This window comes from Octopus sinensis, linkage group LG2 (genome assembly GCF_006345805.1).
Source record: "Octopus sinensis linkage group LG2, ASM634580v1, whole genome shotgun sequence".
NCBI lineage: Eukaryota > Metazoa > Mollusca > Cephalopoda > Octopoda > Octopodidae > Octopus > Octopus sinensis.
Window position 1 is genome coordinate 49,128,173 of NC_042998.1, and position 25,589 is coordinate 49,153,761.

The 25,589-nt window shown below is 35.6% G+C and overlaps 1 protein-coding gene across 3 annotated transcripts in view; it reads right to left on the reverse strand.

Moving 5' to 3' along the window:
- The window catches only part of LOC115223205 (acetyl-CoA carboxylase-like), a 143,477-nt gene that overhangs the window by 21,733 nt on the left and 96,155 nt on the right, over nt 1–25,589 (reverse strand). For all 3 annotated transcript variants that reach the window (XM_029793673.2, XM_029793682.2, XM_029793691.2), the window contains 17 exons: nt 21,804–21,938; nt 19,244–19,349; nt 18,984–19,097; nt 17,401–17,457; nt 16,582–16,623; nt 14,599–14,736; nt 13,975–14,052; nt 12,493–12,582; nt 12,141–12,212; nt 10,778–10,869; nt 9,380–9,491; nt 7,800–7,955; nt 6,962–7,108; nt 6,375–6,506; nt 5,410–5,547; nt 4,718–4,838; nt 1,892–1,989 (listed from right to left, as the gene is read on the reverse strand). In XM_029793673.2, coding sequence (XP_029649533.1) covers nt 1,892–1,989; nt 4,718–4,838; nt 5,410–5,547; nt 6,375–6,506; nt 6,962–7,108; nt 7,800–7,955; nt 9,380–9,491; nt 10,778–10,869; nt 12,141–12,212; nt 12,493–12,582; nt 13,975–14,052; nt 14,599–14,736; nt 16,582–16,623; nt 17,401–17,457; nt 18,984–19,097; nt 19,244–19,349; nt 21,804–21,938 — 1,828 coding nt within the window. The remainder of the gene's footprint in view (nt 1–1,891; nt 1,990–4,717; nt 4,839–5,409; nt 5,548–6,374; nt 6,507–6,961; nt 7,109–7,799; nt 7,956–9,379; nt 9,492–10,777; nt 10,870–12,140; nt 12,213–12,492; nt 12,583–13,974; nt 14,053–14,598; nt 14,737–16,581; nt 16,624–17,400; nt 17,458–18,983; nt 19,098–19,243; nt 19,350–21,803; nt 21,939–25,589) is intronic.

Sequence of the window (25,589 nt, forward strand, 5' to 3'; positions counted from 1 at the left end):
ACAAACAAGGACAGACAAATGGATTAAATCGATTATATCGACCCCAGTGCGTATCTGGTACTTATTTAATCGACCCCGAAAGGATGAAAGGCAAAGTCAACCTCGGCGGAATTTGAACTCAGAACATAGCAGCAGACGAAATACCTATTTCTTTATTACCCACAAGGGGCTAAACATAGAGGGGACAAACAAGGACAGACATAGGTATTAAGTCGATTACATTGACCCCAGTGCGTAACTGGTACTTATTTAATCGACCCCGAAAGGATGAAAGGCAAAGTCGACCTCGGCGGAATTTGAACTCACAACGTAACGACAGACGAAATACCGCTAAGCATTTCGCCCGGCGTGCTAACATTTCTGCCAGCTTGCCACCTTAAAAATATCTTTATTACCCACAAGGGGCTAAACATAGAGGAGACAAGCAAGGACAGACAAACGGATTAAATCGATTATATCGACACCAGTGCGTAACTGGTACTTATTTAATCGACCCCGAAAGGATGAAAGGCAAAGTCAACCTCGGCGGAATTTGAACTCAGAACATAGCAGCAGACGAAATACCGCTAAGCATTTTGCCTGGTGTGCTAATGATTCTGCCAGCTCGCCACCTTACTGTTTAACCGTCACCAAGCTAATACTAAATGTGAAGCCATGGTGAAAGAAGTTTCACTGGAAATTCACTTTAGGCAGGCAGTTTCCAGCCTCAAACATACAATATTTGGAGTAGTATGCTCTAAAGCAGCATAACTTTCCTTCAAATGTTGACATTCACAGTAGTGGTGCTGACCAAAGAATGCACTGAATATTAGGACTGATGTATCTTAAGTTTCAAACAAGATGGAGATTTGTCATAAGACACTTGCAAACCACAAGTCACCACCAGCTACAAACAGCTACTGGACCCCCACACAGACACATACTGGGTTTTAGGTGAGCAATTCTGTTACAGCACTAAGCTCTTACTTTCACAAATATGTTATATATGTGTGTGGTTGCCATACAAGTTATGTCATAAATGTTGTTGTCATTCAAAGATTATGGAGTCTTGCTATGTTTAATTGTGAGTTATGTGAAAAAAGTGAGTGCAAAAAGTTGTGTTGTAGATTTATCTACTTGATATGTAGTCATTGTGTCTTGATGCTGTACAAGTAGCCTGCCGTCTATTCAACCAGAACATATTACATTATATTGGGCTGTCCGGAAAGTTCGTGCCGATTTATAGTAGCTTACATTTCGACTTATTTTAAAACATGGTTGAGTCCATAAAATAAGATTTGACTACACTTCCATTTAGAGCACAGTTTAAGCTATCTTTTCGTGGAAGAAGGTTTATGTTCCTATAACCTGTGTTAATTTTGTAACCCTTTAAAATGGAAGATAAGTAAGTTCATTTTCGGCACTTGATGCTTTGGGAACCAAACAAAAATTGCTGCAGTTTGGCTGGGATGAGTTACCCCACCCTTCATATTCATTAGATATTGCTCCTTTGGATTTCCACTTATTCAGGTCTCTGCAGAATAGTCTTAATGGTAAAAATTTCAATTCCTTGGATGACATAAAAAGATACCTTGATGAATTCTTTGTCATAAAACCACCATAATTCTGGGAAGAGGGTATTTTCAAGTTAAAGGAAAGAGTGAGACGCATTGTGCAACAAAATGTTTCATATTTGGTTGATTAAGAATGTAATGGCAAGTATTTATTGACCTTTTTCTTTCCTTTAAAAATCGACACAAACTTTCCGGACAACCCAATAGCTTTTCCTTACCAAAATTAGCTTTAGCCGATTCCAAAGAATTGAATAAAGACAATTATTCCACAGGAAAAAATGGTTCTTATTTTTATTATAGTAACAGAATTTTTAAATACAATATGCAACAACACTTACCAAACTTATTGTAACAATTTCATCATAAGCTTGAGACGTCTCTCCTGCAATCATACCAGAACCCCTCAAGTTTTCAACACCGATTCCATCTTCTTTACCTGAATCAGAAAACATTTTAACATTAATTTCTTAATTTTAGACTTCCTTAATTATTTATTCATCATTTGTCAGAAAACAACTGAAAAAAATATTAAGAAATTTTTGATTGTCCACATTTCTGAAGTAAGTTATATAATGGAATAGTATTGATTTATTGAACTATGGACTCCAATCAATAGCTTTAACAAGTTACCATAGCTTGGATGACTCATCATGAAACAAATCAGTTTTTCTTCAGAGTCTACAATCCTCCTCAAGAGGTCAGAGAAAGGCAAGGCCAAAAAACTTAGCACTACAGTCATCAAAGGTTACTCTTTTACTTGTTTCAGTCATTTGACTGCAGCCATGCTGGAGCACTACCTTTAGTCGAGCAAATCGACCCCGGGTCTTATTCTTTGTAAGCCCAGTACTTATTCTATCGGTCTCTTTTGCCGAACCTCTAAGTGACGGGGACAAAACCACACCAGCATCGGTTGTCAAGCAATGCTAGAGGGACAAACACAGATACACAAACATACACATACACATACATATATATACACATATACGACAGGCTTCTTTCAGTTTCCGTCTACCAAATCCACTCACAAGGCATTGGTCGGCCCGGGGCTATAGCAGAAGACACTTGCCCAAGATGCCAGCCATGCAGTGGGACTGAACCCGGAACCATGTGGTTGGTAAGCAAGCTACTTACCTCACAGCCACTCCTGCACCTGATGTAGACATCAGAACACAAAGAAGCAGAACAGATATTGCAAAGTTCTAACATCAGATGCTGCAACAGTTCCAAGCCACAGCCCTGGAGTGGTACATTTTTTTCTCAAACCCAAAAGGATGAAAGGCAGAGTTGAACTCAGTGAGATTTGAACTCTGAGTGTCGTGAGTTGAAACAAATACCACAAAACATTATATTTTATACTCAAACAACTCTGCTAATTCAATGTCTATTTACGACAGTGAGCACTCTACTGAAGTGAGTACTATAATGAAGCAATAAACAGATAATGAGCTAAATGTGTATCTGGTTTCAATTCCTAGATAAAGCCTTTCACTTCACTTACATCAACAATGATCTTGAGGAAAGTGTGGATCAAAGTTAGTTCCTTCCTCCTATAAATTTAAGACCTTTCATTCTATGTGTAAAGCTTTTCTTTTATTGGTCTTTGATTAAAGAAATCATTTGATATTAAATGTCATATGATCATAATAGTTATTTACATGCAAACCATAAACAGAAATTAATCGCTTCTTTCATAATAGACATGACACTTGAATGACTCGTTACATGTTTGCTTAATTAACAATATACAATTATTTTCAATCCATCAAAATAATTAAATATAAGACCATCTTCCTTTTATTTTCATTCTTAATCATTAAAAAACCTCTGAAGAAAAATTACATTATCAATAGGAGTTACAGACAAAATGAAATAGTTGTTAACTACAGGATCAAGGAGTTGTATACTGAAAGACAATATAGTTTCAGTGAAGTCCTAAACCATACCAAATTATCATTTGGTTAAGAAAATATGAGCAATTCATTACTTTACATAACCAAATGCCATCAATTTATTTATTCATGACATTGAGCTCATAAATATGAGCTCAATGTCATACTTTGTTATACTCAACATCATCATCAGTATCATTTGACATCTTTTCTTTCAAATTTGGTATTATGCTTCAAGCATTTTTTCTGCAACACCATATATTTCTATGTATACTAATCCTGAATCATTTCCCTGATGAGATCCAACATTTTCATCAACCAATCTATCTACTTTATCCCAAGCCTTAATAAGTCTATCTCTACAGATTTGTCTCTCATGAATATACACTGGAAATTCCTTCAATACCCAGTAATTTTTCTCAACTCGTACTCAACCTTTAAAAAAATTTTTGCTGGTCACATGTAACAGGCCATGCTCAAATCACTCCTTACTATTTTCTAACTCTCACCTCATGGAGTTTTTTTATACACGTTCATATGGATGAGGACATTTGCATAAAGAAGTGCCGAGCTCTAATTGAAGGGTACCTGCAGAAGGGGTAGACCAAGGAAGACATGGGATGAAGTAGTGAGAAAGGATCTTTGGATGTTGAGCATCACTGAGGAAATGACAAGGGACTGGGAGATGTGGTAATCTTCTGTACTTGGTAAGACACATCGAGCTAAGTAAAATCGCTGTCTTCCACACAAACAGGTTTGTCCTTTCAGGTGCTGGAGCCACTTAAAAAGCACCTGTGCCAGTGTTGCATTATCGTAAACATGCTGGTACTGTGTTGACATACCCATGCCTGTGCTATGTAGATACACTTGTACCGGTGACATGTAAAAAGCACCCAGTATAGTGTGAAGTGGTTGATGCTAGGAAGGGCATCAAGCCATAGAAACTATGCCCTAATAGACAGGTGGAGTCTGGACAGCTCCCTGCTAGTCAGCTCCAGGTCAAACCATCCAACCCATGCCAGCATGGAAAGCAGATGTTAAATGACGAAGCCATAGAAACTATGCTAAAACAAATAGGGAGCCTGAACAGCCCCTCAAGTTGGTCAGCTTCTGTTAAACCATCCAACCCATGCCAGCATAGACAATGGATGTTGAAAAAAAAAAAAAAAGAAGAGTAATAATTCTCTAAAATATCTGTCTAAAATTCAATTTACTGTATTCTATACGATCAGTAATTACATAAATTACAAACATAAATGATCTATTTTTTTTTACCTATGATATCAGTAATCTTATAACGTGCTTCTCCATCATCATCTATCAGTTCAGCTCGGACAGAATTGGCAGCACTAACTTTCTTGAAATCATCAGGTCGGAGATAAAGATATTTGAAACCCTAAAGACAGATGATAAATAAAATCAGAGAGTAGATGAATCAACAGATAAATTGTTTATGATGAAAGACAAGGAGAGTAAAGACAAATCAGTTTACAGAATAAAAAAAAAACTGATGGGGGAAAGCAACATCATGAAATAGGGAAGACACGAGGGGGTGCTGAAAAGTTCCTGGCTTTAAAGGTATTGCAAAAGGCCAGGTTGGAGGCCCAAGCTTCTCAATTTCGTTACAGAACTTACAAAAACTGAAGGACCACTGCAATAAGTGTGTGAATCTGAGAGGGGAATATGGTGAATAAAATCATCATTAACTGATTCTCCGATATTTTCTTTTACCCAAATCCAGGAATTTTTCCAGCACCTCCTTGTGTGTAACAAGGAAAAAAGTGTCCAATGAAAACACAAAAACAAAAATGTACTAACAGACTGAAATTAGATGCCATCAGGTGAAGCAAAAATGTTGTAAAAAGCAATAAGGAATATCAAAATAACATTACATAGTATTAATGGGAAAGTATAAGTCTGTTTTTCTGGAAACCATTGTTCTTTTATAAGGCTACGGCAATACTTACTTTATTAGGATCGATTTGATCAACCCAGGCCACACGGAACAAATGCTTAATCTCTTCTGCTAGACCAATTCTAGCACCACTGTTTGCTGCCAGGTAAATACGGGGTAATTTTAATTTGCGAGCCAGTTCAGATGCACCCTAAAACAGACAGATTAAAGCAGTAGTATTTTGATGAAGACAGAAGCAAAAATAACATAAAACAACGATTGAGGAGTATCACTTTCTTGAGAATCTATTTTTAACATTCAAAATGGATGGAGTTTTTAGGATGAAAAAAAAATGAATAAATAAGTGAGGTAAAAATTACTTTTTGAGTATTTTTTCACTCAACTGAAACAGAAGTGACAGCAGATTTTATCTTGAGAGCACAAACCAATATCAATGAGATATTTTGTTTTTTAAGACAGTATAACTAGCTCCTCGACCACCCAGTGGTTCTTTAAATATTTTTATTCCTATAAAAATAGATTTCAAATTCTGACAAGCCAAATAAAGTGGCTTATATTATTTTTTTAAGCTATTCATTTATGGATACTTATATATTAAACTAGCAGTATCGCCCGGCGTTGCTCGGGTTTGTAAGGGAAATAACTGTAAAGCAGTTTTAGAGAGTTATAGCCAAAAAATGGAAAAAAAATGATGGTAAATTTTTTTTTTTAGTTAAAAAGGTCGAGTTGCGTCCCCTAGACAGTCTGTGGGTTGTGTTTCTGATTCTCGACCCCATGTCGAATTTATCGATTTTTTTCAGAACTGGGGGAACTTTTCAAAATTTTCGCTGCGTTAGTTTTGAATTATGACATTGGGCTATGTGTGTGTCAAGTTTCATCAGAATCGGTTGAAAGCCGTGGTCAGGGTGAGGGTACAACCTAACAGACACACAGAAACACACACAGACAAACTGCCATTTATATATAGAGATGTAAATACAAATAATCAACATCTGAATAAATAAATAAAAAACATACTTTGAACAACAGATCTTCTTGAGGTCCGAAGGAACCTATTTTATGTGTGATATCATTTGCAATGACAATAATATCTCGGCCATTTTGAAACTCAGGTGTTTTCAAAGTCATTTTCCAAGCAACCATACCAACCTAAGTAAATAAAATAAAAAATGATAGTGAGAAAGATATACACAAACTATTTTCTTCTCAATTTTACATATATTTCTCTATACTAACAAGGGTAAAATAGCTTTGGAAATATGGATGAGCACAAAATATTGAAGCAATTGTTTTTTACAGTTAATGTTCATCCTACAACTAACAGTGAAACAGGGGGGTACATAACAAACAAACTGTAACTTTCCATGTTCGCATGGATTAACATGAACACATACAAATACATATTTTGGTACCTATTTTTCCACACTAGTATACTTTGGGTTATTTAGAAATGAATACATTTGTTTCAGTTATAAAAGTGAATTTAAGCACAAAAAAAATGTGTTCAATAAATTTCAATGAAATTTATTTTCATTTAATGAATCACAATACAAAAATTATTACAAAAATCAATCAATCAATCAAATGTTATCTAGATAACTTACTTCATTTTGGCCATGTAATCGGTTCTGCATACAGATTTGTCCGTGGCTATCAAGTACAAGTTCAATGTAAATAAACATATCAGACATTAGAGTGAGATCTGCTTCACCAGCTTGCATAGAATATTCTTGCCAGAGTTTCATGAGAGCCTGCAAATAAGAAGTAATTTTCATAATGCAATAACAGGTATAATAGTCATGTAACAACAACAACAACAACAACAGCTGCCACTATCATTTTTACACTACCACGACCATTTTTACATCAGCACCATGGGCAGGTCTCCTCTGCTAGAGCTGCAGACTGACCAAAACCTTGTGAGTGAATTTGAAAGAAGCATGTTTTGTGTGTGAATGTGTGTGTGTGTGTGTGTGCATGCACAGACATGTGCATAAGTGAGTGTGTGTGCATGTGTTTGTGTCCCACTTGCCATGATATCAACCACTAATTGCAAATGAATGTCACACAAATAGTATAACTCATTAGCTATACTCCGTGAAAATATATACAGCCACTAAGGCAAATGTGTTCAAAGGGCCAGGATAAATATTACCTCACATGGAAACTGGTAAGGGTCGGACATAGGAAGGGTCTCTGTCCACAGAAAATCTACCTTATCTGACCCATGCAAACATGGGAAAGTAGACATTAAAGTGGTGGTGGTGGTGGTGTTGGCAGCAGCGGAAGTGGTGGTGGTTGTTGTTGTTATTATTATTATTTATGTGTGCATATATTGAGTGCAATTATCTTACACTGAATTTCAACCGTTAAATTTACAGTTAATTCAATAAACAGCAATTCAATTATCAAAACACGATATATCAATTGGGTTATTTATACCTGTCGGAACATCTCGGGGAAATCATAAACATATGTTGTCCCACTAGACTGAGCTTGGAAGCGTTTCAGCTGTAAATGATCCTTTGTCATGTAAGGAGTGCTTGTCAAAAGGCCATGGTATGGTCCTTGTTTGGTGCCGTATCCTTGGAACATAACCTAAAATGAATACAATATATTTATGTTTATCAGTAAACATTATTCAAACACTCATTCTATTTTTTTTTTCATCTCAGCCATTTTAATAACTTAATTTTTCTACATAAACACAGTTTTAAATAATTCCCCAATTATCATGCTAGTGTGATACTTACTTAAGCCCTTGACTTTCCACGGAGCCCTAAGCTTATCAACAAAGTTTCCCCAACATTCTCAGTCCTTGGTTGTCTTTTCTACTTTTCTCCAGTTGGATCTCTACTTCTCCAGTTCTGCCTCCAGCTATTTTTAGGGGCTCCTCTTTCCCTTCTCTCTTGTGATTTCTAAGTCAAGGCCTATTGTATAATGTAAGGTGTTGATTTTCTTAAGATGTGGCCCACCCATCCCCACTTATACATCAGGATCCATTATTCCACTGGCACCTGCCCTACTTTCTGCTGCAGCTTTTCATTTCTATCTTTTCCAGTCAACTAATTTGAAGAATATGTCTTGCACAGTTACTCATGAAGGTCCATTGTCTTCTGCGATGTCTTTTTAATCCTTCTCTATGTCTCTGATTATTGTTGTTAATCAGCTATTGATGGGTACAATTAAGAAAGCAGCAGACAAAACTGTATTATAAGTTGTTTATTGTGACAACCTAATGTATCAAACTACTTTGCACATGGTTTCAGAAGTCCAAATTATATGATGTATTTCAAAAGAACAGTACTGAACTTATATATTATTCTGCTGTATATATTATGTTCAGCTTCTGACCAAAATCCATCAACCATTTCAGTCTGTTTTTAATACTGCCAGCAGACAATGGTTATCATTACGAACAGCATGCAATGCTCATTTATTCGCATTGTTTTGAATCAAACATGCATTATCTTGTAACTCTGATATTGCATTGATGCGATTGTATATTTTTAGAATGACATTATAGGATAGATGTAAGAAGCCAGGTTCTGACACTTTGGACATAAAAGAGATAGAATATTTGAGCTGGATATAGCCAGTGTGAATACTAAAAGATTAAACACATCACACAGCTTTCCACATTATTGTTATTATTATGACCGGTTCCAACCTGGGCCACAGCAACAAAGTCTACTTGCTACACTTCTCAGTCCACCATCATTGGCTTGATGTCCTGGATACATTCCAGGCCAGTGTCTGCAATCAAGTTGTCGATGTAAGTGTGACAATGTTTTCCCCTTCTCACGTCACTGTGAAGTGGGTTCCACAAGACTAATTTGGATGCTTCCAGTAAAACTGGTTAGTTAAGAATAACTGTGCAGATGTTTTGCAACCTTAAGCAAAGAAACATTTCCCAAAGCCAGAAAACATACAAAGTGTACAGGCAAGTAATGCATTTCAGTAACATATTTTGTTTAGCTAATGCATAGTGAATTAACACAGATTAAATTAGTAATACCTACCAAACCTGTTTTTGCATCTGTAACCTCTCGGTAAAGAGATATATCTAAATAATATCCACTCTCATTGGTCACATTTAGTCGAATCGGGAAGCTTGAACCATTGGAATGTAGTCTGGAATTCAAAAGAGAAAAATATTATAACATTTCTTTACGTTATGGTTTTCTAAAATTAAAGCTGTCTTTTTTTTTTTATGAGATAACAGTCTAAATCAGTGTTTCCCAACCCATGTTTCCCCCAGGCTCCACAATAACTTTCCATAAAAATGGTGGTTGAAAAAAAAAAACAACTTTATTTTTAATATTTTATCACAACTATTTAATACAAAAGAATCTACCAGTAACTCTTTTTTTAAGTACAGAGTATAAAAAAAAGTACATTACTGACTAAAAAAAAAAAGATTTTCACAATTCCATGTCCCACTAAAAAAAGAGAAAAAAAATATTTGGGATCTTGTGCCCCATCACAATTTTCCTAGACACCACCATGGGGCGCATGCCCCACGTTGAGAATCACTAGTCTGAATTTTAAAAGAGAAAAAGTATAAAACAAGTAACATGTGAAGAGTAACTTCAAATGCATAAGTAGCTTGATTGTGTTCACTGTATTTCAATACAGAATATGTATTATTCAGTAACTCTTATTCCTTGGTTTCAAGACTAAATCCCTTTATTAAGTTCTCTTTGACATAGATTTCTCATTATTTCATGGACTTATTTAAAGAACTCTTTAATTAAGAGCAGCTACAGCGCAATGTTAATATTTTTCATTCACAACAAGGCGGCAAGCTGGCAGAAACGTTAGCACGCCGGGTGAAATGCTTAGCAGTATTTCATCTGTTTTTACGTTCTGAATTCAAATTCTACTGAGGTCGACTTTGCCTTTCACTCTTTTGGGGTCAATAAATAAACATTATTTACATTTGACAGATATTTGTTCTTATCTTGTTTGTTGTTAACAGCGTTTCGGCTGATATATGCCCACGGGCATATGGTGTAGTGGTTAAGAGCGCGGACTACTAACCCCAAGATTCCAAGTTCAATTCCAGGCAGTGACTTGAATAATAATAATAATTATCATTATAATAACATCGAAAAAATACCTTAGGAATGAGAACCCAGGTTCGAAATTTCCCCAAGACACCTGATGAAGGCTGGAGGGAATATCAGCCCAAACGTTGTGTTAACAACAAAGATGAGGACAACTATCCGTCAAATGTAAATGATATATATAATTCCTTATCTCTTAAATATAGATCAATAAATTAAGTACCAGTTGCATACTGGGGTCAATCTAGTCGACTGGCATCCTTCCCAAAAATTTTGGGCTTTGTGCCAAGAGTAGAAAAGAATATTTTTCATTCACTGATAAAAAAGAAAGTCTAAGGGAGATTTACTCACCGAATCATAAACTTCAGTTCTGAATGCATCACACGTAGTTTCCACAGTCTGCTACCATAACGCATTACAATATTCCGTACTGTATCTTCCAGCTACAATATATATATGTATCATCATTATAATCATTTAATGTCTATGTTCCCTGCTGGCTTGGGCTGCACTACTGGCACACACAGAAATATGCTCATGCACAGATATACACATATCTGTGTACATGCACACACACGTGCGCACGCACACACACACACACACACACACACACATCATCGCCGTTTAACGTCCGCTTTCCATGCTAGCATGGGTTGGACGATTTGACTGAGGACTTGCGAACCAGATGGCTGCACCAGGCTCCAATCTTGATTTGGCAGAGTTTCTACAGCTGGATGCCCATCCTAACGCCAACCACTCTGAGAGTGTAGTGGGTGTTTTTATGTGCCACTGGCACGAGAGCCAGTCAGGTGGTACTGGCAACGGTCACGGAAAATCGTGTTATTTTATAATTTTTTTTTTTTTTTACACATATATATGTATATTTACATTGCCCCACAGTACACACATTTTGGTAAATGATTAGATTATTAGAAAAGCTTTGAGTATTACCAATACGGCTTATAAACCCACAAGTAAAAACAGAGGCTGCTAGCTCCATGGTAATTATTGTAGTGACCAGACATGCACAATCATATACACTACCGTCAGAAATTAATTAGCACCCTTGATTTGCTCTTCACTCAAGGTATGTGCTGTCACCTAGTGGCCATATCTCGAACTATTGCTTTGTTGCGAGTTCACTGTTGTGCAGAACGATGACGTAACTTTGTTTGCAGAGCAGTTTGAGAGTCTACAGCCTTATGATGTTGACATAGCAGTGCAACAACTTGGAGTGCGGATGCAGACAAATCTTCCTTTGTTTAATAGATATAGGTAGCGCCTCGCAAGGACCGAAATCACACCATACTAAGTTTTCTCATCGCGTAAGACGTTTTGAACAGCTCATAGGTTAATTGATTTAACCTATTTAATGTAGAAATTTGAGAAGTGCTAATTAATTTCTGACGCAAGTGTACACTGTATATATATCTAACTAAATATAACCAAAATAATCACTAAAGTTCTACTTATTCATACACTTTCGAACACTATATACTTAGAACAGTCCTAGATACAATATGTTTAGTGTGGAGAAAAAAAAAAACAGAAGGGGTAGTCACAGTTGGAATGCATTAGATCATAGATCTTACTTAGGGGTAAATAACCATAAAAACAAGCAGACTTTTGTGCATACCCTGTTAATGATAGGATTCACATCTTTCAAAAGAGGAAACAAAAGTAAAAATCAAGGAGTCATTTAACAATTTCTCACCTTGCCAGGTTCAGACAGAGTCAGTGTTGGTACAAAATTCAAAAAGATATGATTGCAGTCAGTTCTTTTAGACTGAAAGAGAAGTACAAGTTTGGACAATGAGAAATAAAGAGTGAGAGAAGGAGAAATAGGGAGAAAGAAAGAGAGAGAGAGAGAGAGCTGTTATATGATTTCACAGTTAAGCATCAGTTAATCGAAGTCTAAAGTGAAAATTTTAAAAACTTTTTAAAATTACAAGCTCTTTTCAACAAGTATAATTAATGCCAAGTGTATGAGTAATTTCTAGAATTAATTAAATATTGTCTTAGAGTGATATATTTCAAAATTGAATCAAATACCAAACAATTCTTACAAATGGATGTGAGAAAGCAACTTCAAGAGCATCCATAGCTTCGAGTAATGTTCGTTCCCCTTCATTTTGTAAATATTCAAAAGATGCTTCCTAGGAACAAAAATTTAAAACAAAAAAATCCAAAGTTTTATTTGATGCTAAAAAATATATAAAAACAATATTTAGAAAATATTAAAAAAATATAAAAGGACAAGAAAATACAAGCAAGAATTGAAGTGTTATTGATATGTTATTGGTCCTAACTGCACCAAGGCTATGTTGTATAGATGACAGAATTGGTAGCATATCAGAAAAAAACAGCTTGTGGTATTTGGGTATTTCCTTTTACATTCTGAGTTCAAACCTCCCACCAAGTCCACTTTGTCTTCCATTACTTCCAAAGTTGATAAAAATAAGTGCCGGCATCAATGTAATAAACTACTCTCTAGAAATTGGCACTTCCAATCAAATGAGTGGAAACAATAAAAGAAATACTGAAGATATCGTAGAGGGCAAGCGAAAACAGTGTTGCATATAAACAAGCATTTAGATCAGTCCAAATATATTTGAGACATATTTGACCTGTACAAAGGATGCATTCACAGTTAAATTAGCTGTGGAAAGCCTTTCTTGCTTTAGGCAATAGGTTGTTGAAAAACACCAACAATCATTTCAAGCAGAACAGTGATTGCATTTCTAGCTCCTAAGCAATGATCTACAAGAGAAACAACCTTAAAATGACTCTGGAAGCATTTGTTTCTTTATAGTAAATCAGCATCAAAACCTGAGCTGGTCACACACAACATTGGCACAGGCTAAACAAAATATAACAGTGAGTGCATGAAAACAGTGCTGTGAATGAACAAACATATTTGAAATGATCTAAATGTTTGTTTAAACCAGTGGCTCTCAACTGGGTCCATATGACCCTTGGGGGTCCACGTATGGTTTTGCTGTTAAAATTTATGTTAAAATTGCTTACATATCTACAATGCACAAAATATTCTAACAATTTTTTATAAAATTCCTAAATATTTAATTATAAAAACATAATAGGATTTTTCTAAACATCAACTGACTACAAGGGTTCACCTAAGTAAAATAGGAATCAAAAGGGTCCATAGGTAAAAAATGGTTGAGAACCAGAAAAAGTAAAATGAGATATGCTTGGCAAAATATAGTTACGAATAGAAACAAATATAGAATTGTATACAGAAATAGTCTAAAAGTTACATATAAAAAATTAGCCTTTCTAAAACAACAGCTACAGGCAGTTTATGATAAAAAAAAACTTAGCTAAAGACTTATTATCTGAAGTACATGATATGTTATTCATAATGAGTTAAATTCAAATTTAATTACAGCTTCTGTAAATGGTATTGTTGAAGACTTTACAATGTTATGAAGAATAAAAACAAATGATTTTTTTTTTTTTTGCATATCCAATATTTCAATGTGAATTAATTATATCTAGTGAATGATTAAAAAATATATAAAACAAACCTTTGTGACCAAGTCTGAGTGACGAATAATAGAACGCACAAAGAATCTATAGTCAGTAACTTCTTGGCCTTTTGCAACCTGTAGAAAGTAATAAAAAGAGGATGTGGTATTTATCTAATAAAAGATAAAATGGAGGTTAAAAGTTAACTTGATAGAACAAAGGACTGCAACTAATACAAAAAGAAAATTTTAAATATAACACTGTCATTTTAAGAACAACTTAATTAAACTATTGCCTAACTCTGCAAAATCATTTCTAATTCAATAGCAAATGATAATAACATTGGAGTACCAGTGACTGCAGATTCACTATACAGCACAACTGTATTGTCTGGACCAATATAAAAGACAGTTTGAATTGCAAAGTTATGATTTCACAAATATGAGAATTGCTATCCTAAAAAAAGGTTACACATTAGTTGCAATTGGTAGTTCAGGAGTTCTTTAGTAGATTTAAAAGTATTATGGTTCTGGTCAGTAAAGTAATGTAAAAGATGAAGCTATGTTGCTGTAAAAGTAAAACTGAGAACAAAATAAATTTTGATACAAGGTAAACTTGACCTACATAGGTCAGTGACATCTAGGATGGAAATATGATGCAAAGGTATAATTTACTAAACTCACCTTAGCTTTTCCCAAGTAGAGATGCATCTTATGGTTGGCAGTGGGAATAGCTTCAAGATCAAAGTTTCTCAATCGATTGATCTCCAATTGGAATGCCAGGGCAGGTTCAAGATGGCGGTAAATTTTATCCTCTTCAAACTAAAGCAAGACACAAAGCAATAAATGCATTACTATTAGGACAAAATTTATTATTATAGTTACTAGTAACAAATATAAAGAAGTTCAAATCAAATTTAACAATATAAGTCAAAGTAATAAGGATATTATTTTAATTATATATTTTGTATATTCTTATTTGAATGGTCAGTTTAAAAAAACATGGACATTTAAACAGTTCACTTGTCAAAAAACTAATAGTAAAATTTACATATATATAGGAGTAGGAGTAGCTGTGTGGTAAGTAGCTTGCTTACCAACCACATGGTTCCGGGTTCATTCCCACTGCATGGCACTTTGGGCAAGTGTCTTCTACCATAGCCTCGGGCCAACTAAAGCCTTGTGAGTGGATTTGGTAGACGGAAACTGAAAGAAGACCGTTGTATAATATGTATGTGTCGGTGGCACATAAAAACACCATCCGAGCGTGGCCGTCTGCCAGCCTCGTCTGGCACCTGTGTCGGTGGCACATAAAAAACACCATCCGAGCGTGGCCGTTTGCCAGCCTCGTCTGGCACCTGTGTCGGTGGCACATAAAATCACCCACTACACTCTCGGAGTGGTTGGCGTTAGGAAGGGCATCCAGCTGTAGAAACACTGCCAGATCTGACTGGACTGGTGCAGCTTTCGGGCTCCCCAGACCCCAGTTGAACCGTCCAACCCATGCTAGCATGGAAAGCGGACGTTAAATGATGATGATGATGATGATGATGTGTGTACATGTTTGTCCCCCCAACATTGCTTGACAACCGATGGTGGTCTGTTTACGTCACCGTAACTTAGCAGTTCGGCAAAAGTGACTGATAGAATAAGTACTAGGATTACAAAGAATAAGTCCTGGGGTCGATTTGCTCGACTAAAGGCGGTGTCTCAGCATGGCCACAGTCAAATGACTAAAACAAGTAAAAGAGTATGGCTGTGTAGTTAAATAGTTTGCTTTCCAGTCAGATGGATTTATCATGTTGCATGACTTCAGGTTGAGACAAGTTTTATGAATGAAACTGAGTAGACAGAAACAGTTCAAAAGTCCATCAGTTGGTCTTTAATCTGCTCTTGGTGTAGACTTAATCTGTTGTCCTGTTTAACACCATCACCTGTCTCTTGAGTGCTTTTGATAAAATATAGCTTGTTGCAAGCATTCAGATCCAGTTTTCAATCTGAGGATAAGTTGGTGTCTGGATATGCTGTTTACTAATATAGCAACCTATGTATTGTGGTTGTTACCTCTCTTTCCCACCAACAGATTATTTGGAGGTCCTGCAAAAAAGGTCACAGGTGGTGCTACTACTCCTCTAAAATAATTTACTTCATTTTTGTTTTTTAGAACAGTGGATCTTGAAGCAGATAAAGCTATAAATAATCCATTCTACTGTAGGCACAAGGCCTGAAATTTTGGGGAAGGGAGCAAGTCAGTTACATCAATCTCAGTGCATAACTTCAGTGCATAATTTCATTGACCCCAAAAGGATGAAAGGCAAAGTTGACCTCAGTGGAATTTGAACTCAGAATGTAAGGACAAACGAAATTCCATTAAGCATTTTGTCCAGTGTGCTAACAATTCTGCTAGCTCACCTCCTTCATAAAGCTATAAATAATAGCATCTATATATCAAGTTTAAAAACCCTTTGGACAGAAAAGTTGAAGGCTGCCAGTGAGACTGAGACTTGAACCCACATTTCCTGTTGATATGACAGGCATTCTATCAAAGGACCACAGCAATCCTAATTTCTGAAGTCAACAAAATTTACAATAATACTGTGTTGTAATCATAAACACAAATGATAATTTCATTATGTAAATATTAAAAGAGAAAATAGAACAACTTACTCCAAAACGGGCACGGAAAGTGAAAAATTGAGGAAATTCCCGCTGAAATTGTAAAACATAAATAAACTCATTATAAATCTCAACTATTTCTTCCTGGGTTTCCTATTTAGTTTATTCAAATATTTATGAAGAATTAGATATGGTTGAAAGTTATGTTCCACATAATGTGTTTATGTGTGTTTGTGTGTGTGTGCGTGTTCACATGCATGTGTATACACACATACATATATATATATATATACACACACATGTATGTATATACATATATATGTATGTGTGTGAGTCCCTATGAAACTGATAAATGAAATTCAAATTTCCGATAAAAATTTGCAGTTTTATTTTGACTAAACAACCAGCATCTTCAGGGCAAAACCTTTGAATGCTGTTAGCCTGTCATTAGTGTCTCTGACTGTCACCCACTCCGACTCCATTTGTTGTTTTACTCTCCTTTTCCCTCGAGTGACTGATGAGACATGCATTGCATTTTATAATATGTAAGTTAGCTCGCCTAGAGATCAATGGACAGCTTATATTTCCATGATAAGTTGAATGGTTAAGAAGTTCACTTTGCTACCACATGGTCTAGGATTTGTTCCCAGCATTTATCTCTTTTACTAGACCCTCAACCCTACCCCTCTTGCAGTGTGTCAATGCAAGCTCAAGCTACATACTCAAAATGAAGGCAACATTAATCTAATAGACAAAAACCAAGCCGAATAAATACACTTCTAATAAAAACTAAACATTCTGATAACATTTAACAACAGGATATTTCATTTTATTTAATAAATTAAAGAGAGAAAATGTATTTTGGTTTACCTTAAACAAAACCAAGAAAGTGATTCTGCGTATGCCCTTTTCGCTTAATATTTTCTCCTGAATTAAGAAAAGAAATGTATAAAAATAAATTTTAGTTCATTTAAAAAGATATATGTAACAGCTAGTATATGAAACTAATTATTTACACACCAATTTTTTTTTTATATATACCCAGGCCTATTCCCCATTTTTTTTTAGGAGTGGGTAGCCACAAGACACACACCAGGCATTCCATTCATTTCTCAGCTCAAAGAGGCGAGCCCCGTTCTATGCTTGGGTCAAGGCATAGAATGCAATCCCCAATATCAGCAGCTGAGCCTGACAGCATATTCTGGTTTACCTCCGCTGCATCATGCTGGTTCTGTACCCCTTTAAGCAACATGAAATTCACTCATCCATCAATAAACACTCTCCAAGCTTTCCTGTCATTCATGAATTTTCTTGCCTCTCTCACTCCAATACCTCTAACCACCAAAGCTTTCCTCATTCCATCCATCCTCACGTTTGTTCTTTCTCAAGCCACGCCTGGCTCATAAGGGCCGGTTTCCCAGTTTCTTAGGCATATAGGTTCCCCACCTGGACAGGACGCTGGTACATCGCAGGTGAGCAGCAAGATGCAGGAGGAAAAAGTGAGAGAAAGTTGTGGCAAAAGACTCAGCAGAGGTTCACCATTACCTTCTGCCAGAGCCGTGTGGAGCTTAGGTGTTTTGCTCATAAACACACACATCGCCTGGTCTGAGATTTGAACCCACAATCCCTTGACCGCGAGTCTGCTGCTCTAACCACTAGGCCATGTGCCTCCACATCAATCCACATAGCTGAGTTAAAATAATTCCTATAATAAAATAATATAGATGGTAGTCTCTCATAGTCAAAGAAAGACAGTTCTGCAATTTCATGCTGAACAACCAGCATGAATGACTTGTTTATAGTGAGCAAATGTTTGTGCTGTATATTAGCTCACTCGCTTGGTCAAATCAATGGACATTGCTTGAACAGGTGTATGGTGTACCACGCATCAGGTAATGACATAATTTCAGAACAGCATAAGATGAAATGCTAACCACAAAGTCCAGAAATTGAAACCATAGTCTTGCAATCATGAGTACAACACCCTAACCACTAAGCCATGTGCCTTCAAAGTAAAATAATATAATTCTAAACTAAACATCATCACTACAGGTACAGGTGTGATTGTGTTATTTTAAGAAGTGTGCTTCCTGACACATGGTTCCAGGTTTAGTCCCACTGCATGGCACCTTGAGCAAGTGTATTTTACTATAGCCCTAGGTCGATTAAAGCCTTGTGAGAGGATTTGGTTGATAGAACCTGAAAATATTAGTTTCGTATCTATTCAAAGAAATTCTTCGTTATTTGAAAAATCAAGTACTTTAGTGCAATGGTCAAAATTTTTGCTGACTAAATTATTAACCACATTTCAATTCCCAAATGAACCATGCATTAAAAAACATAGAAACACCACAACACTACACTTTTTAAAAATTTATTTCTCCAGCTGTAACTTAGATGTTTTATAGCAAAGTTTCTGAAAAATACTTCATATTACAATAAGAACCACCAACCTTCTCCTTACAGAACTCTTGAAATGTTCGAGCCAAAGTTTCATCATCCAGTTTCTCAGAATATTTGATAGACACATTGATAATATTAATAGGCTCGTCAATGTCAGATGTACTCTATAGAGGATAAAAGAAAATTCATTTACTGTTCATTTAGAACACACAACGACTAAATAATCGAGCATACATGATGAGTTGAAATAGAATTGAAAAACAAAGTATTACTATCAAAAATGGATTGCATAACTAAAATTACTACTAACTTGTATAGAAACAGCATCTTCCATTCCTGATTGTAAAGTCTTCTGTATTAAAGGAATTTCAGATGCATCTTCATCAGAAAACCTCAGCATTAATTCATCAAAATATCTAAAACAAACAAGTTATAAAAAAATTAATGAGAATGGGAAACCTGAATTACATCTCAATAATTTGTTCCCTTAGTTAACCCTTTCGTTACTGTATTTATTTTGAGATGCTCTGTGTTTCTTTCAATTACTTTAAATATAACAAAAAAATTTAGTAAACTAACTTAGTTATCATTCAGCTAGTGTTAGGAACATAAATTGTGACTAAGGTTTGGTGGAAGATTTTAATTCAAAACTTATGAAAATAAGACATTTGTACTCAGAGCCAGAGCTGGTTTCAGTTGGGTTGGTAATGAAAGGGTTAACTGGAACAAGAACTGAGTGAATTCACTTTGTAAGAACAATTTTGTAGAATTATAAATTATTTATTGTAACTATAAAATAATTTACTTTTACAATAAGAATAACATTAAATGGTTTCAAATTGGTTTCAAATTTTGGTACCATGTCAGCAATTTCAGAGGGAGGGGGTAAGTTGATTACATCAACTCCAGTGCTCAACTGGTACTTATTTTATTGATCTCAGAAGGATAAAAGGCAAAGCTGACTGAGGCAGAATTTGAACTCAGAACGTGAAGACAGATAAAATGCCACTAAGCATTTTGTCTGGCATGCTAATGATTCTGCCAGCTCACTCACTGCCTTAAATAGTCCAATATTTAAAACAAAAAAAATACTATCTTATCCCTTTTGATACCAACCTACTTGAGACTGCCCCAATTCTATAATACAAATTTCTTGTTTTAAAGGGATTTAAATTAAAACTTTCTCTCAGACATTCATGTTAATTTGTGTCTCAAACACTATCTTTAAAACAACTAAGTCATTTTACTAAATTATTCATTATTTTGAAAATTAACTGAAACAAAAGCAGTGTGTTTCAAAAGAAATATGGTAACAAAAGGGTTAAAGATAAATATAGAATAAACCACCTTTGCTTTGAATTTGTTGACCTGGAAATTAGCTTTTAGCCAGGTTTCTTCTGTAGGCTGGTGGGCTCTAACAAAACAGTCAGATGAATGGCATATTTAGGATATGTATTAATTTTGGAACTGTGGTTTTGAGTTTATTGTTAAGAGGATTATTGTAATTTATGTCAGTGACACAGTTATGTTTGAGAATGTAACAACCACTGTAATCTTTATATATACACCTTACCAATAAGATTAACAGATGAGTGAATGGGCCATTTTTGTTTTCAAGTACATAGTAAGTGCTACTGATAAAGTTGATGATCAGAATTTCATTATCAAAAGTAATTTTAATTGTTATGTTAATTCACTTGAACAAATATAATATATATATATCTGAAGGGTTATGACTGGAAAAATATATGGAACTTATTTGATGCCAATTATTCTAACATCTGCAGCATAAACTCAGAAAATAAGGCAGTCAGTCAAAAGATTTTGAATTAGATTGGTGTTATTGTGGCCAAGAAAATGCATAAGCAAATGGTTATAAACTCAGAATTTATTTGTTGTCAGTAATATCTCATTCCAATTTAGGCTAGTGGGTTGTGGATTTAGATTAAAAGCATTAGGAGCAGCTAGGATAAATACAGTGGAGAAAGTTGCTATTATGAACGATATGCTACAAGTGCCTCTAGTAAAGGCTTTTATGTTTCATAGAAAACTCATAAAAATGTAAAGGATAGCTGTGTCTCTGTTGTCCCTGTAATGGATGTAGCTGTATAGACTATATTGAATGAGACATTGCCACTGAAATGTTTACCTGACATATCTAATTGATCTGTTCTTATTGTCATCACCCTTGGTAGCTTTTTATTTTTCTGATTACAATTGACAACTTTTGGTGATTATTAAGATATTCCTGCAGCTCTCAACTGAAATATGGATTTTTTGGTTTCATGTTCTGATACAAACCTAAACTGTAACTCTAACTTGTACAAACTTTTAACTCTCTCAACTACTTTCAAAGCTTGGTTATCAACTGCTTGTCTCCAATATATCACTTTTACCCTTGAAGTAGTTGATGATGTAGTGTCAGTCCTTGGGGATTGCACCTTCCTGCACTAATCACACAACAAAGTTAATAATAGAGTATATAGAATGTAAAAAAAAAAAGCTTCCAATTCACCAAACTGTACGCAAGATTGTTTTGTGCATGCACACATGGACGTTTAGCCATACAAAAACATACATGTGCTTCATACACCCTTGTATTTGAAGTGTGTAGAGTGTAATGTATGTATATATGGTAACTAATATTAACAAACCATTCCTGAAAAGTCCCCTTCAGCCAGCCTTGTTAGGGCAACAGTACATTGTTACCAACTTTGTTAGGGCAACAGAATATTGTTGCCCAAATAGTATACTAAGTTATTAAGATAAAAGGAATAAAATAGATAACTAATTTGTTATTTCTTTCAACCCATTGATGTATGTATTATCACTCAGATAAAGCTAGTTGTAAACTTCATTTAGTTACTTACTCTCTGAGTTCTGCAAATGATGAGAAAGCAGCAACAATACCCATCCTCTCAGTGAGCATGGAAGATTCATTATGATCCCATTGCTGTTTTATATCATCTTTTGCTATGCCGCCATCAAACCGCATTACCATCAATCTGGAAAAGAAAAATATATAAATAAGAAAAAAATCCATAAGAACACAAGAACTCCAACAAGCATTCTCCAACAGGTTGATCCTTTATAGTGTTTCAATGAAAAAGCCATATTTTTAAAACAGACACTGTCAATGATGGTAATTAAGATATTTCTATATGTTACACTCATTTGTAGAGCCTTCTAATATTATTTAACTCACATTGGCTGATAGTTTGTGTTTTATTGCTTCAAAGAAGAGAAGAAAAAAAACAAAATATTTTGCCAACCTATTAATCAAGCGCAGCACTACTTATCAAATTCTTCAGTGAAGTCACAGACACTATATCTTCTTCTTCGTTAAACTTCAGAAACAAAATGTACTTCATCTTCCTTCTCTCTGTATTATCAATAGCAACATAAGACACTGCTTCCCTAAACTTAATGCTTAAATATCATCTCTCATACCTTTTCCTGTCGTCCTGAATGGACTTCATATCTCTTGACTCTGTCCTAAGCACTTTGCCAAATCCTGAATCCCTATAACTGAAGCCATCTGAAACCCCTGCCTTATTTAAGTTTACCTTTACACACACACGCAAATAACCGACATTCAAAAATTCATGAACATTACCAAGCACTGTGCCTCTTCACCATCAACCTATGAATATTCTGGAAACATCAAGAACATCACTCTTCCCCCACCTCAAACTAAATACAACTTCTAGGTCAAGAGATGACACGTCTAGTAATATCAGTTTCAAATTTTGGCACAAGGCCAGCAGTTTCAAGGGAGAGGGTAGGTTGAGTAGATTAACCACAGTGTTCAAATGGTACTTATTTTATCAACCCCAAGATGATGATGGGTAAAGTTGACCCCAGTGGTATTTAAACTCAGAGTGTAAAGATGGACAAAATACTGCTAAGCATTTTGCTTGGAGCGCCAATGATTCTGCCAGCTCGCCACCCTGTAATGTCTTGTAATTTTCTTATAGGATTGTTATAAATGTCAACTTTCATATATTCAATATGAATTAACAGCAGTACAATACATTTTGTTTAGCAACAAAGAGTTTCTCAAAATATATTTAGCCAAACTAATGCTTATGGATTAAATGTTTATTTCCTCTTAGACTTATTAAGTCTTTGAGTTCTTTATTTTAAGTGGCCAGACAGCTCATTTGAATTTGTCCACCTGCTGGAATATAAACTAAACACAAATGACATTTTTATACCTATGCCTCACCAAGGACCCACTAGTGAACTGAATCTAGGGTTATACTTTGGATTTAGTACTTGCATTATCTACAGTATCCAGCTAACACTTGAAGCCTTCAATGTTGTTTTATTTCACTCTGAGTTCTACGTGATCATAAGACCCCAGGACTTATTCTTTGTAAACCTAGTACTCATTATATCGGTCTCTTTTACCAAACTGCTAAGTTACAGGGAAATAAAGGCACCAGCATCAGTTGTCAAGCAATGTTGGGGAGACAAGCACAGACACACATATATATATTATGGTGGGCTTCTTTCAGTTTCCATCTACCAAATCCACTCACAAGACTTTGGTCAGCCCAAGGCTATAATAGAAGACACTTGCCCAAGGTGCCATACAGGGAGACTGAACCTGGAACCATATGGTTGGTAAGCAAGCTACTTACCACACAGCCACTCCTGTTTTATTTGTTTCACTCATTTGACTAGTGCCATGTTGGAGCACTGAAGGATTTTTAAAGCCAAGCACTTATTCTGTTGTTCTCATTTGCCAAACTGCTAAGTTATGGGGACGTAAACACACCAACAACAGGGGGGACAAATACAGACACACACACATATACATATATATATATTCTTTTATTCTTTTACTTGTTTCAGTCATTTCACTGCAGCCATGCAGGAGCACTGCCTTTAGTCAAGCAAATCAACCATAGAGCTTATTTTTTGTAAGTCTAGTACTTATTCTATCGGTCTCTTTTGCCAAACTGCCAAGTTACAGGGACATAAACATACCAGCATCAGTTGTCAAGCAATGTTGGGGGGACAAACACAGACACACAAACATATACACACACATACATACGACAGGCTTCTTCCAGTTTCCGTCTACCAAATCCACTCACAAGGCTCTGGTCAGCCTTGCCAAAGGTGCCTCGCAGTGGAATTGAACCCAGGACCATGTGGTTGGTAAGCAAATTACTTACCATACAGCCACTCCTGCGCATATATATACACATATATATATATATATATATACACACACACACATATATATATACACACACACACACACACATATATATATATGCATACATGAAAACAGCTTTCTTTGTCAAAGTATAGATGAAGGGAAGCATGTATGCACATGTGTGTGCGCACACGCACATATATACATGCATGCATACATACATACACACACACATACATACTACATACATACATACATGAAAACAGCTTTCTTTGTCATAGTATAGATGAGGGGAAGCATGTATGCACATGTGTGTGCACATACACATCAAAGCCTTTCTGGCTGTGTTTGTCCCTCCGCAACTGGTGTGAGCAGAAAGAGACCAATAGAATAATGACTGGACTCCAAAAAGAGAGACCGGAGTCAAATTCTCCAACTAAAAACCCTTCAAGATAGAGCCCAGCATGGCTGCAGTCCAGTGACTGAAACAAGTATAAAGAATAGTCTTCCTTGTTCTTTGTAAATCAATTCAGTTATAAACAACATGTAACAATATTATTGGGTTGGTGCATATTATTGCAGCCTTTTTTTCAACAAATTTTATTCAACAAAAACAATAACAGCATGTAACAAAAACATCTTCAGATGGTTATTCTGGAGCATATTCACCATCTACTTCAATTGCTGCTTCCCATTTGCTTGGCAGATGGTCAAACCGTCATTTAAAGACGTTTTTGTTAAATATTGTTATTGTTTTTGTTAAATAAAAATGTGCTAAAAAAAAAAAGCCACAATAGTTAATCACCAACCCAATACTATGAAACTTATGACATGAAACTAAATAAAAGATGGCTTGTGAATATGCAGGAACTTGAACATGGCTACAAGAACCTGGTTAAAGTGAAAGAATGCTTAAGAGATGAGTTCATCAGCAGAGCATCAACGTCCCATCACCACCACCACCCACTGACATATACAACAAAGATAAAAGAACATGTAAGAAATAACATCTGAAAGGAAGGTGCATGCTGGGAAAGAAAGTGGTACAAAGTGGGTAATAGAGGCTACAAAACTGGGCAAAGTCAAAACAGAATAAGGATGTACAGGGGATAGATATCATCTAGGAAGGTGAGACAGCACTGTATCATGTTGAAAGGTGATAGGTTATGAATAAACTATAAATATATATTCAATAATAAATTGATACATGTGTTTGTGTACGTATGACAATATCAAGTATTAGATAGCTCTCCAAATCTAGATATTTGCAACAATTCTATGACTAAATACCAATTTCTTTATTACCCACAAGGGGCTAAACACAGAGGGGACAAACAAAGACAGACATAGGTATTAAGTCGATTACATCGACCCCAGTGCATAACTGGTACTTAATTTATCCACCCCGAAAGGATGAAAGGCAAAGCCGACCTCGGCGGAATTTGAACTCACAATGTAACGGCAGACGAAATACCACTAAGCATTT